Consider the following 13,461-nt stretch of genomic DNA (forward strand, 5'->3'; position numbering starts at 1 on the left):
CTCATTCTTATTTTTCTTTTCAGGTTCAGTGGCTGGGCACCACGCAAAGGAATTGACAGTGTGGATTGTGGGGCATTCCTTCGTCAAGTGGGCACAAGTACAAGCGTGCAAAAGTTATTTTGGGGGACGGCTGGGGTTCAATGATAGCCTTTTTCAGATCATCTGGAAAGGAAAAGGGGGAATGCTTTGGAAGGAGCTTATTCCTTGTTTAAATAATGCCATGGTGAGGGGACAATGCCCTGATATCCTTTTGATACACTTGGGAGAGAACGATCTTTGCTAGGTGAAAGGGGTGGTCTTATTGCGTGCAATGAAGAGGGATTTGGTTTTGCTTAAGGAGCGTTGGTCGGGCTGCCATGTGCTCTGGACGGAATTGGTCCCGCTGAGGGTGTGGAGAGGGGCTTTGAACCCCAGAGCTATTGACAGGGCGCGGAGGAAAGTGAATGTGGAGATTTCCAGATTTTGCCGCGATTTGGGTTTCGGGAGAGTGACCCACAAGGATATTCGATTTGAGGCGGTAGAATTTTTTCGGGGTGATGGGGTGCATCTGTCAAGGTTGGGCATGGACCTTTATTTGTTGGAAATTAGTGAGGTTTTGTCCCGGTGTTTGAACGTGCAGAATCATGCTCGAGGAGTTTAAAGCTTTCTTTTGTTGGGGGGCAGAAAGAGGGGTGGGTAGTGGTTACACCACCCCTTTCTTTCTGGGTGGCGGGGGTTATTGTGAATTTTGGACAGTTTTACCGGAGGTTGGTTGAGTTATTTGTTGAGTTGGGTTATCGACAGGGAAAGGATAGGTTGGGAAGTTTAGTTCGGTTCCACAGTTTGGGTGGTCGATAGCTGTAAAGGGGCAGGCAGGGGAGTTTGGTTAACGGAAGGTTTGTATTTAGAGATTGTTGGGGTTATACAGGAATGTAATGTTTGATATTGTTGTAATGTTGTAATGTACGGGCGGGGGCGGGTTCGAATGAATTTAGGGGAGGGGGCGGGGTGCGGGGTTAGGTATGTTATATTTAGTGAGGTCTAGTTTTGGAAGGCGTTTTGGCCGAGGTTTAAAATTGTAATGTGCACCTGTTTCCAATAAAGCGGCCTTTTTCACACAAACTTTTGTCGGTGGCCTGCTTCCCCCCCACCCCTCCCTCCCAAAGGCTAACGGCAGAGACAGGAGATAACACCGTCTTCAGTCCTGGCTCCTGGACCACAACAGTGGGTGACTCCAGCGGAGTAGGGTTGAGTGCTTGTTGTAGCAACATCTGCCTGTATTGCCGCATATCGACGGTTTAGGCAAGACGCCTGACTCCTCAGCTCAACTTCTGGGCGCTTGAAAAGGGTAATTCCGAAGACACTGGAAAATAGGACGGAGGTAGAGGGTAAAAGGAGAATTATGAAATACATGGCTGCTTTGGAACTTTCTAAAGAGCGGTTTTGAATTGTTCTGCACAGTGTATGTCTAGCCGCTGCCTGCCGTGGGCTACAAGGGGCATTTCGAGCCCTGTTTATATTTCCCAGCTGATTGCTTCTCCTTGGGGTGGGTTACGTCAGGCTTCATGAGCTGGACTCGTAACAAAAATTTCTTTTTAAAGACACTCGTGGATTCGGGGACTGCCACAGCCAGAACCCATGTGTTGCTATCATTGGTATATAATTGCTCCGACGAAAGCAACTAGTAGAAAGCGGCGTTTCGAAGCTTGTTTCTGAGGTCTTTGGGCACTTGGAAACGAACGCTTGTGGGAAGTGCCAGGAAGCACGCGATAGATTCCGCAGCTGGAATAGCAGTGAACAATCCGCGGCGCTGCGGTTTTTGTGAATGACCCCCTCTCAGTGGCAAGTGTGCTGGGAGCCAGACAGGCCATCGTTAAAATAACAAAACAACTGCTGGGGAATAGATTTGGGTTCTGTGCAAAGGTACACGCACTGACTAGTAAGGGAAACTGCATGTGAGGTTTTATACTTCCTTTAAAAATAAAGATAGGTTCTGCCGTTATTCCAGACAGGCACTTCCTCCGTAGACGGCCTTTTATAAATATACCACTCTGAAACCAGCCTTTGGTCAAGGGATACGTTCTATGACAACACGGCTTGGACTTCAAGGGCGTAGCTGCCATGTGTGCAGCAGGTGCAGTGGCGCCGGTTGGCAGAGGCCTGCGGCCCTTGAAGTCTGATTATTGCTGTATTTCACAGTTCCACCAGCAGCCGGGGGAGGGTGCATCTCCTTCCTTGCGGTATGTCTCATGGTCTGGTGCTGTAACCCTAGCTGCCGCTGTTTACCCGTTGTAGATGTAGCGCCTTGTAACGACCGTACAGGTGCTGGCCGCCCACACAGAAAGCCACGTCATGAGCGCGTGCCTAGGCGCGGAAACTGCGCAACCGAATTTCAACTAAATTGTTTTGTCTACAGAGCACCTTAGTGCCTAAGAGGCACAGCTCGGAAACATGGCGCAATGGCCACTGCGCCATGTTTCCGAGCTGTGCGGCCTGCAGGTCCAGCACTAACCCGCATAGTTTCTAAATCACGCACTAATGCTGAGTACATCAGAGTTACAGAACGGAATTTTGCCCCTGGGTAAAACTACTGGCAGCAACTTCATGTATTAATCTGGGTCACAATGACCAGCCGCTCCCGAGTTCCAGAGACTGGATGAGTGTTAACCCGTGGAATCCCCGCTGCACGCCTGCTTGCCACCGGTGGACGCTCTTTCCAAACACGTTTTCCCATGCACGTTTTTCCAAGTGTTATCTAACAATAGGATCAGGGAAAAAGCTACCAGACCAGACTATCATACAGGTGCCTTTAAACACAGACACTTCCAATAGGACATATTAAACAGACCACGTGCACCCATCCAGCACGACACAGATATGTCACATATTGGACCATCACTGTGCTTACAACAGCTCTTCTAACTATGAAAAGCCATTTAGTATCCACCAGAACATGTTGGAGAGAGCTCTTAACATGCATCAGACAAGGTCAGATATGCTATGCAGTCACAGTACATGGAAGCACTTGCCAAACACAGATACACACATGCACACACACACACGCATGCCCACACACACACAAATATATATATCCATCCGCTAGGCAACAGCCATGTCAATTGACATAGAACACGTCAAGGCAACTGGCAAAGCCCTCCGGCCTCCGCCTTTGAAATTCAGACTCATGCGCCCGCTGCTCATTGGGTGAGACATAGCACCCTAACCTGGAAGAGGTATCACCCACCAGATAACAATACCTGTTGCACATCACCACAGGCTGACGCAGACTCCACCCTGTGGTGGTAACGCTGATCCACGTGGAAAGTCACTGGACTGCCGAACTACTACGAGGCCATGTCCGTGTCATACTATATAAATGGAAATAACATAACATGTCAAAAAATAAAACCAGTCCAGTCTAACCTTCCCATTAGAAACGTCTTTTGTTTACTGGTAAATGGTGTATACTTTATCCAATTGGGCCAAGGGCTAGTTGGGCATCTGTAGACACGTCCCACGAAACAAAAAGGTATGTGCTACTTCTTGAACATCGATACGAAGAGACTTCCCAGGTGTAAAAAGAATGTTTGTGTAATAATTCAGTAGTCATTTAAAACACATGGCAGCAATAGCTTCCGGTAGAAATGATTTGTAAGTGGTCAACTGGATTTTTGTCATTGTTGATCCTAATGGGGTCAATATATTGACTTTGATCTGCGTCATTTATAAACAGTTTTGTGCGATCGGCCTTGAAATTCAAGATATGTGTGGAGACTGTAATCGTTAAGTTATTTTTACAAAACCTTCACTATTAGAAACAGCCCGTTTCTAAGCACCTCCAATGTTAGGAAATAAGAGACCTGAAGCGCGGGAGACTAGGTCATTGAGCAGTGGGCATTAAGCAACATAGTCTGTTGGGGCAGATGGGGCAAGCAATTCCATCACCTGATTTTACAGCCACCAAGCTAGCAGCAAGACCGCCATCAAAGCTAGCAGCAAGACCGCCATTAAAGCTAGCAGCAAGGCCGCTATCAAAGCTAGCAGCAAGGCCGCTATCAAAGCCAGCAGCAAGGCCGCCATCAAAGCTAGCAGCAAGACCGCCATCAAAGCTTGCAGCAAGGCCGCCATCAAAGCTAGCAGCAAGACCGCCATCAAAGCTTGCAGCAAGACCGCCATCAAAGCTAGCAGCAAGACCGCCATCAAAGCTAGCAGCAAGACCGCCATCAAAGCTTGCAGCAAGACCGCCATCAAAGCTAGCAGCAAGACCGCCATCAAAGCTTGCAGCAAGACCGCCATCAAAGCTCGCAGCAAGGCCGCTATCAAAGCTAGCAGTAAGACCGCCATCAAAGCTAGCAGCAAGACCGCCATCAAAGCTAGCAGCAAGACCGCCATCCCTCCCAACCGGGCATATACATGATTCCACTTTAGATTTGGTTTAATTGATGCGGCTGAGACCCGTTGCGGCTGGGTAGCTCGCGTCTACATAGAAGAGGACAAGGCCTGGTATGTGCAATGAAAGGCTTCTGGTTTGGTGCATCACGAGAGCCCCACAAGTGTAATCAAGAATAGTGAAGTTGAACCTTCTCAATATGCAGCAGTTATTTCCATTGGCGGAATACCTACAACAATGGCGCCTTCAATGGATTCATTTTGAGGACACACATTTGCTCGAATAGCTTTTGCTGGTATGGATGCGCTACCTAAAAGGGGGGACTAATCCATTTCAAAGCAGCTCTTAGTTCCCTCGTGTCCATTAAAATACTGTAATGCATGGGACCATAAATGACTGAGGAAAAATATAAACGGAGTATAATAACAATTCTTGAAATGCAAATCACAGCGATGTCCCAGAGGTATGTCTCTTTCTTAGCCCAATATTCTGGTTACTGCTCCACGCACAGAGATGGCAAGGCAATTACTGGGTTAAAAAGTATAAACGTTTGCTTTACTTTGGCTGCATAAAAAAGCACTGTGTAAATGGCGAAAAAGTGCAAAAGTAAGTACTTTATGGCAGCCAAAAACAGCCAATATGTCACCCAGTTATATGGGCTCGAAGTGCGAGCCTAGTTGAAAAAGCATGTTATAGAGAGTTTTCTTTTTGCTTCTAGGCTTTTGTAAAATGCCAATTAAGGAGACAAAGAAGGAAAAGTAAAACAAGTGAAATTGTCAACATTAGCAACACTACGTGGACATTTTTGTAGAAGATGAAGCCTAGTTAATGCAATGTATGTATATCACAGTGTGCAACCAGGGTTGCCATATCACTCCTTATTGGCCAAACACCATGTTTTTAGTCCATGACTTTCACTTAACACATCATTGCATTCTTGAAGCTATAATGATGAGCTTCCATTGAACTAATTGTACAAAGACAACTGATGTCAACGATCATGAAATTAAAGTCCAGACCTGAAGAGTGAAGACGTGATCTTTAGTGAATGTGGAGCGAGCTGGTAACCCTGAACGTGACATATGGTAGTTCCTAAGAGACACGGTATGATTAGTTGCTAGCTCTGCTCTAATCGTAGCGCTACTAGATTGTTGGCTCTAGCGATGTTAGTGATGTTAGCTATATTTTAAAGTTCCTGTGTATACATTTGCTTTATTTTATTTTGTAGTTTTCCCCTCTTTTTAAAACAACTCGTATCCGCATTCTTGCACTATAAAAATCATTGCAACACTCACCGCGATTTTCGCGGGATACACGGCTCGTAGACCGGACTTCCTGGACCTTGTTGGGGGGGTAGACTGGGCCGGGATACTGACGCCATATTGGGCAGCGCTCTAGTCGTCAGGAGGGCGTGCCTCATATCTACTTAAGGTCATGGTGGCTGCGCGCAGCGTTTACGCGCAGCCGGAGCGCACCGGAGTCGCGCCAGAGTCCAGCCCGTCTGCGCTCGTCCGCGCTGAGGACGGGCTGCAGGGAGGGCTGCGTCGTGGGATTTCAGATCACTCCTCTAAGGTAACGCTTACATATTCCTCTCAGGATTTGCTCGCTATGAGACCCAGTGCGCGTTCCTGTCTTCACAGATACACTCCGATGGCTGTTTACAAAGGAGTTATATGTGATACATGTAGGTCCGATCCATGTTTTACACCCGCTGTTATTAACAGTATATTACCACCTGGCCAATCACTCAATGAGGAATATGTTGAGAGAGGTTATCTGATTAATGCCCGTTCCATCATTAAAAATAACATCTTTTTTCATGACTTCGTGACAGCTAGGAACCCACCCTGGGTGTTCGTTACGGAAACGTGGGCAACAGAGTCTTCGGGACATGATCTCCTTCTAGCCATCCCCGAGAATTATGCTCTTCATACATTAGATAGAGCGAAACGTAGAGGTGGTGGCCTCGCGATACTTTACCAGTCTCGGTTCACATGTAGAACTAAGGCTTTGTCAAAGTCTTCTGACCCCTTTGAGGCCCTACATTTTTGTATTGCATCTTCGCCTTCCTCGTCATTTTCTGGGATATTGTTGTATAGGCCCCCTGGGCTGAGATCTCAGTTTTGTAATGACTTATTCAGTCTACTAGAACCATATGCTGGCAAACCGCGCTTCACCATCCTAGGGGATTTTAACTTTCATTTAGAGGATATCTCATCTAAGGACACTTTGTCCCTGATTGATCCTCTGGAGGCCTGTGGTTTCAAACAGTTGGTTAGGGAACCTACACATAGAGCAGGTCATATTCTTGACGCTGTTTTCTCTACTGACTCCCGAATCTCGTCAGGCCCTCCAGAACAGCTAGTTTGGACAGATCATCTAGCAGTCCCTATCTTCTTTATCACAGATGATATAAAGCTCCCCTTGAAGGAGCTCTCTGCAAGAGAGTATAAGCGAAATTATAAAAACATCACTAATGTATCCTTGGCCCCGTTCTTTGAATCCCAATCCCGGACCTCAGATCCAGAGAAGGCAGCCTGGAAATTAGACAACCTTATACGTGAGGCAGTGGATACTCTAGCTCCCGCTACCCCTAGGTATGCTGCAAGGCGTAAACCCTCTGCCCCGTGGTTTGGGGAGCAACTCAGGCTGATGAGACAAGGCTGTAGGAGACAGGAAAGGCAGTGGAGAAGGACATGGGACAATAAGGATAGAGAGCGCTATAAAAGCTCCCTGAAGATCTATAAATCCTTGGTCATTAAAACTAAACAAGATCACTTCTCCAATATCACCACATCCTTGACCTCGTCGAGGGAACTTTTTACAATTTTAGACTCCCTATGTTCCCTACAGATTCCCGATCCTATTAAAAGCTCGCAGGAGCTCTGTGATAACATTGCTAGTTTTTTCCACACCAAAATTGTGGATATCTCCATGCAATTGTAAGTACAGAAGAATCTTCTGGAAACACACACTATTACAAATCTGGCAATATTAGAAACCTGGCCAAAGGACCCCGATAAGATTCTTACTAAATTTCCCCTCATTACCCTTGAAAATCTTAACCTCCTGCTGGATCGGACGAAATCTTCCTCTCCTCTAGATCCTTGCCCCCTCAAAACTCTGAAAGAGTGTAGGGACACCCTCTTACCCCACATCCTGGATGCTATGAATAATGCCTTACAACATGGTGTATTCCCTTCGGCCTGGAAGAGAGCCATTGTAAAGCCGCTATTGAAGAAACCATCACTGGATCCGGCAGTATTAAAAAAATTTTAGACCAATTTCTCTCTTGCCGGCTCCAGCTAAAATGCTTGAGATGCATCTAAATCAGTGTCTTTCGGCATTTTTGCAGTCTTCTGGTTTTCTTGACCAAACTCAACATGGGTTTAGAAAACTACATAGCACTGAATCTGCACTCACGGTTGTGTCCAATAACATCAGGATGAATGTAGATAAAGGCCTGACCACAATACTGGTTTTACTGGATCTGACCGCTGCATTCGACACCCTCTCTCCCTCGGTCCTAACATCTCGACTAAGGGAGATGGGTGTAGAGGGGTCCGCTCTTAACCTGTTATCCTCCTTCCTAGACCGCAGAGAGCAGAGGGTCAAAATGGATAATTACCTCTCCCCTGTAAAGTCTATGCAATGTGGAGTGCCACAAGGGTCGGCTTTAAGTCCGATCCTTTTCAACAACTATGTGGCCCCACTTGCGAGACTAGTAAGATCCCTGGGGATGGAGGTGGTATCGTATGCAGACGACACGCAGATCATGGTGTCTGTGTCACAGTCTATTAGCATCTCGGCAGCTGGTTTCAGGAGCTGCATGCAATCGATTGCCGATTGGATGACCCTTAATTCTTTGAGGTTGAATGGTGACAAGACTGAGGTCCTGATTTTTGGAAAAGATAGAGATGCCTGGTCGAATGAATGGTGGCCGCCTTCATTGGGGACGTGCCCAACCCCTTCTCAGTCTGCAAAAAACCTGGGGGTCATTTTGACACTGAGTTGGCTATGAATCTGCAGGTAAATAGAACTGTAGCTACCTGCTGGGGAGTTTTAAAAATCCTCCGTAGAATAGTTCACTACTTATCTCCACAAGCAAGAAAACAAACAGTTGTTGCACTGATCGGGTCTCGCTTAGATTATTGTAACGCACTATATACTCAGATCAACAAGAGATTGCTGCTGCGTTTACAAGTAACACAGAATGCAGCAGCAAGATTTGTTCTTGACCTTCCTATTTCAGCCTCCGTCACTCTGGCTAGGAAGAATCTTCATTGGTTGCCCATTGAACATCGTATTTCTTTTAAAATTGTTTGTTTAGTCCACAAGGCACTTATGGCAGGACCGACTGATGGATTAGGATCTCTGCTGTCTAGATATGTCCCTGGCAGATGTCTTAGATCTGCTCAACAGAATCTCCTGTTATCCCCCCTATCAAGAAGACAAGATGGGGAGCAAGAGCTTTTGCATCGATTGCTCCGCGTCTGTGGAACGCACTCCCCTCTGAGCTCAAGGCTATTTCATCTTTGCCCCTTTTTAAGGGAGCCCTTAAGACCTGGTTCTTTAGGAAAGCATATCACTAACATTGCAGGACTACTCTAGCTATTATTTTAGGCGCCTTGATGCCCTTTGGGCTGAGTTTTTGCGCGTTATAAATTTAATTTCATTCATTCATTCATTCATTCATTCAGATAGGGATACTGCATTTTTAATCCATCCATCCAACCTTTCTTCTTGTATGGGCGTTGTCTGCCAGGGTCAGACTGGGACAGAGAAATACATCTGGATACCAACCTTAAAGTGTCCCTCATTAGTGAACCTGTAACTAAAATAAAGGGGGCACAGTCTGCAAATCGGGGCACTTTTGAACCTGGAAAGGCACGCTGTTGCTGTATAGGTGTTTTTCAAGGTGTGGGAGACTGCATGGATTTGTGCTTGCTGCAGGCAATGTTTGTGGTAATATCGGAAAAACAACAGTAAAAACCGACCCCCCACACCATATAACCGGCCTAAGAACAGCCAAAAAAACTGACCCCCACACTGACCTGTCAGTCCAGCGCTTCTAGCACTGCCAGATTGCCCCATAGTCCAGCCCACCCTGTCCTGTGTGTATATGGGTGTGCCTCTGTGCATATAGATGGGCACAATCATGCTTTCTGCCTGTTGGTCTGTGCACTCCAGCACGTTTGAATACGTACCTTTAGGCCTGTTGACCTGTGTTCGTAGGTGCCTGCGCATCTGCTGGACTGTGGTTCACGAGTGGTGGTCTGTGTGTTGGCCCATGTGAATGGGAACACAAATCTTTGTCTGGTGCGGTGCATGTGCATGTAGGTCTGTGAACAGGCGTGAACAGCACAGACCTGTATAGTCTGTAAGTCACCCATCTCTCTAGCCTTCTGTCAGCCCATCTTCTCCCCAGTCCATCTGTCTGTATGTGTGTGCTGATTAGTGTGTTTGTTGTCTGTGACTCTGCATGTGTGCTGTGTAAGTGTAAATGTGCCTCTGTGTGTTGTCTGTGTACATATCTGCATAGATGCATGTTGAGCTATGCTTATGCGTCTGGATATCTGTTGGTTTGTGCGCATGTGTGATTGTATGTTTGTCGATCCATGTGCATGTATGTGTAAGTGTCCTTGTCTGTCAGTCTGCGTCCTGGGTGGCTGTAGGTGTGTGATCTGCTTCTAAAAGCACGCATCTTTGTTGTGTCTGTGAGTATAAAAGAATATACGAAGTGGGCCCTGCTGACCTTTGGGGGACGTCTGCGGTGGGGTACATCGGCCTCGGATGCTCTGAAAGAAGGGGACAGTTGTTTTACATCACATGTGTGTGCGTGTGAAACATGCTGCTGCTACTGCCTAAAAAGCGGTATTCCCAATGGGTGCCATATGTGCCAGTAGACGTGAACTGTTGAGCAGGCATTTTTCGATGGTTTTGTGCAGACGGCTCTAATGAAAGCCAGAGCTGCGCCACTACAGGGACGCCCCGGGCTCAGAGAGTAGATGCATCGCGCACGTGACGCACATACATGGAAGGACGCTACAAACAGTTTCATACCAGGCAACTGTGCCACAGTTTGAAGCAGGATCCCGAATTATCTGCTTTTTAATGTGTGTGTTGTTGAGCCTCCTGCGTGGCCATATTGAGAGATCTCCGTGACACCCCTCCAAACGCCCACGAGTGCAGAACTCACATGTTTGTAAATACAAACTCACTGCACGAAGGCAAAGGCTGCTGGGCGCACCGAGTACCAGGACACACGCACCTATTCCTACCGAGGCGCGCGAGCAGCCGGTCTCTGGGCCTCAGAACATACAAACGGCAATTAATAAACTATGTGATTGGTAGAGGGTCCCAACAGTTAGGCTCGTAATAAATGACATCTAGTTTTATTTATTTATTTATTTTCGCAGCTCTTGTTACGGAGGGTCGACTTCTTTCTCTGAATTATCGTTAATGCATCACTCTCGTTCTTCGGCTCAGTCTATCAGGCTATAAGCATAAAACCGAACAAAGTGCGTTAAATGTATGCACTTACATTCTCACAGATGGAACCGACAGTCTGCCTTAAAGCAGCCCCGGGCGTGAAACACACCCCTCTCTCTTACCTTGGTACGTCGGGAGCGCCTTGAAGACTGGCGTTAACTGCAGCAGGAACTGCAATAGAAAGCAGGGGGCCGCCTTCCCGGGCAGCATCTTCTCTGCAGACCGGAGCTCCAGACAGGTTAAAGGTGAAGAGAATGATATCTTTTCTGCCTCTTCCCGGTCACCCTGTCGGACCCGCAGCTGCCCTGATCCCGGTGTGAGCGGTGGGCCGAGTGGGACCGAGGCTGGCAGGCAGACCCAGCTGTGGATGTGGAGAGACGTGCCCCCTCTGGAGGGAGGTGCAGAGAGGGGGGCGCGAGCCAGTCAGAGCTTGCACTACTTGTGCGGAGCATTAAACACCTCCGTGGACCAGAAGGGTTATTGGCGGACCAGCACACCGCTCCATGAAGGGGGAGGTGACATAGAAACCGCACTCGTCCCCTGCCCGGAGCTGGTGTCCAGGACAGGCTACATTCCTCGCACAGGCGTCCTCTGACAAGTTACAGCTGCTCCATTTTGCCTGAATCCGCCAATCATTTCTGAGGTTTTAGTGAGTGTGTGTGTGCGTAGGGATTTCTATAGGAACCTAGCTGCCCACAGAAGAGTGCGTGCACTGAGGCAGGCACCAGGGCGCAGGGACTGGAAGGCAGGGGCCACCGACCATCATCGCAGAGACATGGCCTAACCCTGTGGACACTGCCACACCAGAAGCCCTTTCACGGATCGTGCCATTTGCTCCCACACTCCATGCAGTAATGTGACTCCTTCTCAACAAGTCATTTTTCACTTACCTCAGCTGCCAATAGGGGTCACATTCCAACTAACTGTACTCGATTTTTTATTACACTAATAGTGAATGATATATTAAAAATGTCAGAAAAACAGTAAAGTGGAGTCCCAACTGACATACATTTGGACGAGCTGCCCCTGTGCTCCTGGGACTAACTTTGCCACCCGTCTGGTCAGGGGTCGCAGCTGCCCCTACATGACGTTCATGCCTCATCCCAGTCCTTACAGTTTGAGGCGATCCCGTCTCAGACAGAATGTTTATAGTAGGAGCAAAGGTCCTTTAAACATAAGATTTGTTTTCTGTCTATTCTTCCTATGTGGCGCCCAGTGAGACAATGTTTGTTGGCTCCGCCCATCTGTGGGGGAGGTGGTGACCACATCCACAACGGATTCCCTCACCACCACCTTTTAACAGTGCCCCTCAAGTCTCCAGAACCACTCCATCTGAGATGCATTTAATTAGTTATATAGCGCCACCCAGACCAGTGTAGGGTGTCAGAACACTTTGCATCACACACACATTACACAGAGACAATCAATCATGTGTGTGTAAATCAGTGTATAGGAAATGCTACATAAGACAGAGGACTACAAAGTGCAGGAGTGAAATGTCATCCATACTGGTAGGCAAGATAGTTTAAGAGGGCCAGGTCTGGAGAATCACAAACTCATAATTGAAAATGGAACACCATAGTTGGGGGTTCTCTTTAATAATAAGAATCGATTTCTACCAAAATAAACCCTTTTTGCAACATTAGCCCGTTCGATGCGTTCGTCGGCCAACGGCCGTCGCGAGCCCTACCTCCGTAGTGCTGCGCACATCCGTTGGCCGACGTGGGGTTAATCTATGGTCTAATCTATACTTTGCAGTCTGCATGCAGTTCTTTCATGACAGTTAATAATTCACTGTTCTGTTAGGATTTTAAGGTATAAACTGCAAGCAGTAAAACTGTCTCTGACAAAAGCTCTAACCCGCTGACTTATTTACATTATATGCACTTTGTGATCGGCGTAGTACACATGCTTTGCAGCAGGCATATTTCCCTCTGTGCTATTTTATGATCGGTCAAAACCTCAACTAGACAAAACTCCGATCTCTCTCCAGGAAGAACGTTAATCTCCGGAGTTATCTTGACAGAACGGTAGCGGGTGCTTTTAAAACCAAAATAAGCTTGCAAAGTCGGTGCCCTCTGAAGTCAGCACCCGGTGCGGTGGCATTGGTCACACCGCCCTACGCTGGCCCTGTCCCCCAACCCTAATTACCCACCCCCACAACTCCCCCAACTCGAACTGCCTATTACTGTATCCAAAACTTTCCAACCTGAATTCAATTAACTTCCTGTAACTGACATCTTTTGCTTCCTGTCTTCTGCTGTTGAAACTTATTCTCACTTGAAACTAATTTGCCCACCCCAACAACAATCAAACTGCTTCCAAACCTGAGAAACCTCTCTGCCAACCACGACTCAGAAGAATCTCTACCGGGAGTTTTCTGCCTCCCTAAAAATGCTACCAACTGACTAACCTTCTACTGGTCATTCCTCGCTCTCTGTTTCCTTGCTGCTTTTACAACCGAAGCCCCAAGCATTCCGCCAATACGTTCCATACCCATCAAAGACAAATGAACTGCGTCTTCCTGGAAAAACTGCAGCACATCATATCGCAACTCCTGGTGAACCTACCTACCTACTCCTTCTTCCCTACAAAACATA

General features: G+C 47.3%; 1 protein-coding gene across 1 annotated transcript in view; it reads right to left on the reverse strand.

The window, feature by feature from the left end:
* The window catches only part of THBS4 (thrombospondin 4), a 257,747-nt gene extending 246,386 nt beyond the window's left edge, over positions 1-11,361 (reverse strand). Inside the window, exon 1 of the mRNA XM_085632230.1 lies at positions 10,984-11,361. Within this exon, the coding sequence (XP_085488356.1) occupies positions 10,984-11,071 (88 nt within the window). The 5' untranslated portion in view covers positions 11,072-11,361. The remainder of the gene's footprint in view (positions 1-10,983) is intronic.
* Positions 11,362-13,461: the final 2,100 nt, after the last annotated feature.

The sequence above is a fragment of the Triturus cristatus genome, chromosome 2_1 (assembly GCF_964204655.1).
Source record: "Triturus cristatus chromosome 2_1, aTriCri1.1, whole genome shotgun sequence".
NCBI lineage: Eukaryota > Metazoa > Chordata > Amphibia > Caudata > Salamandridae > Triturus > Triturus cristatus.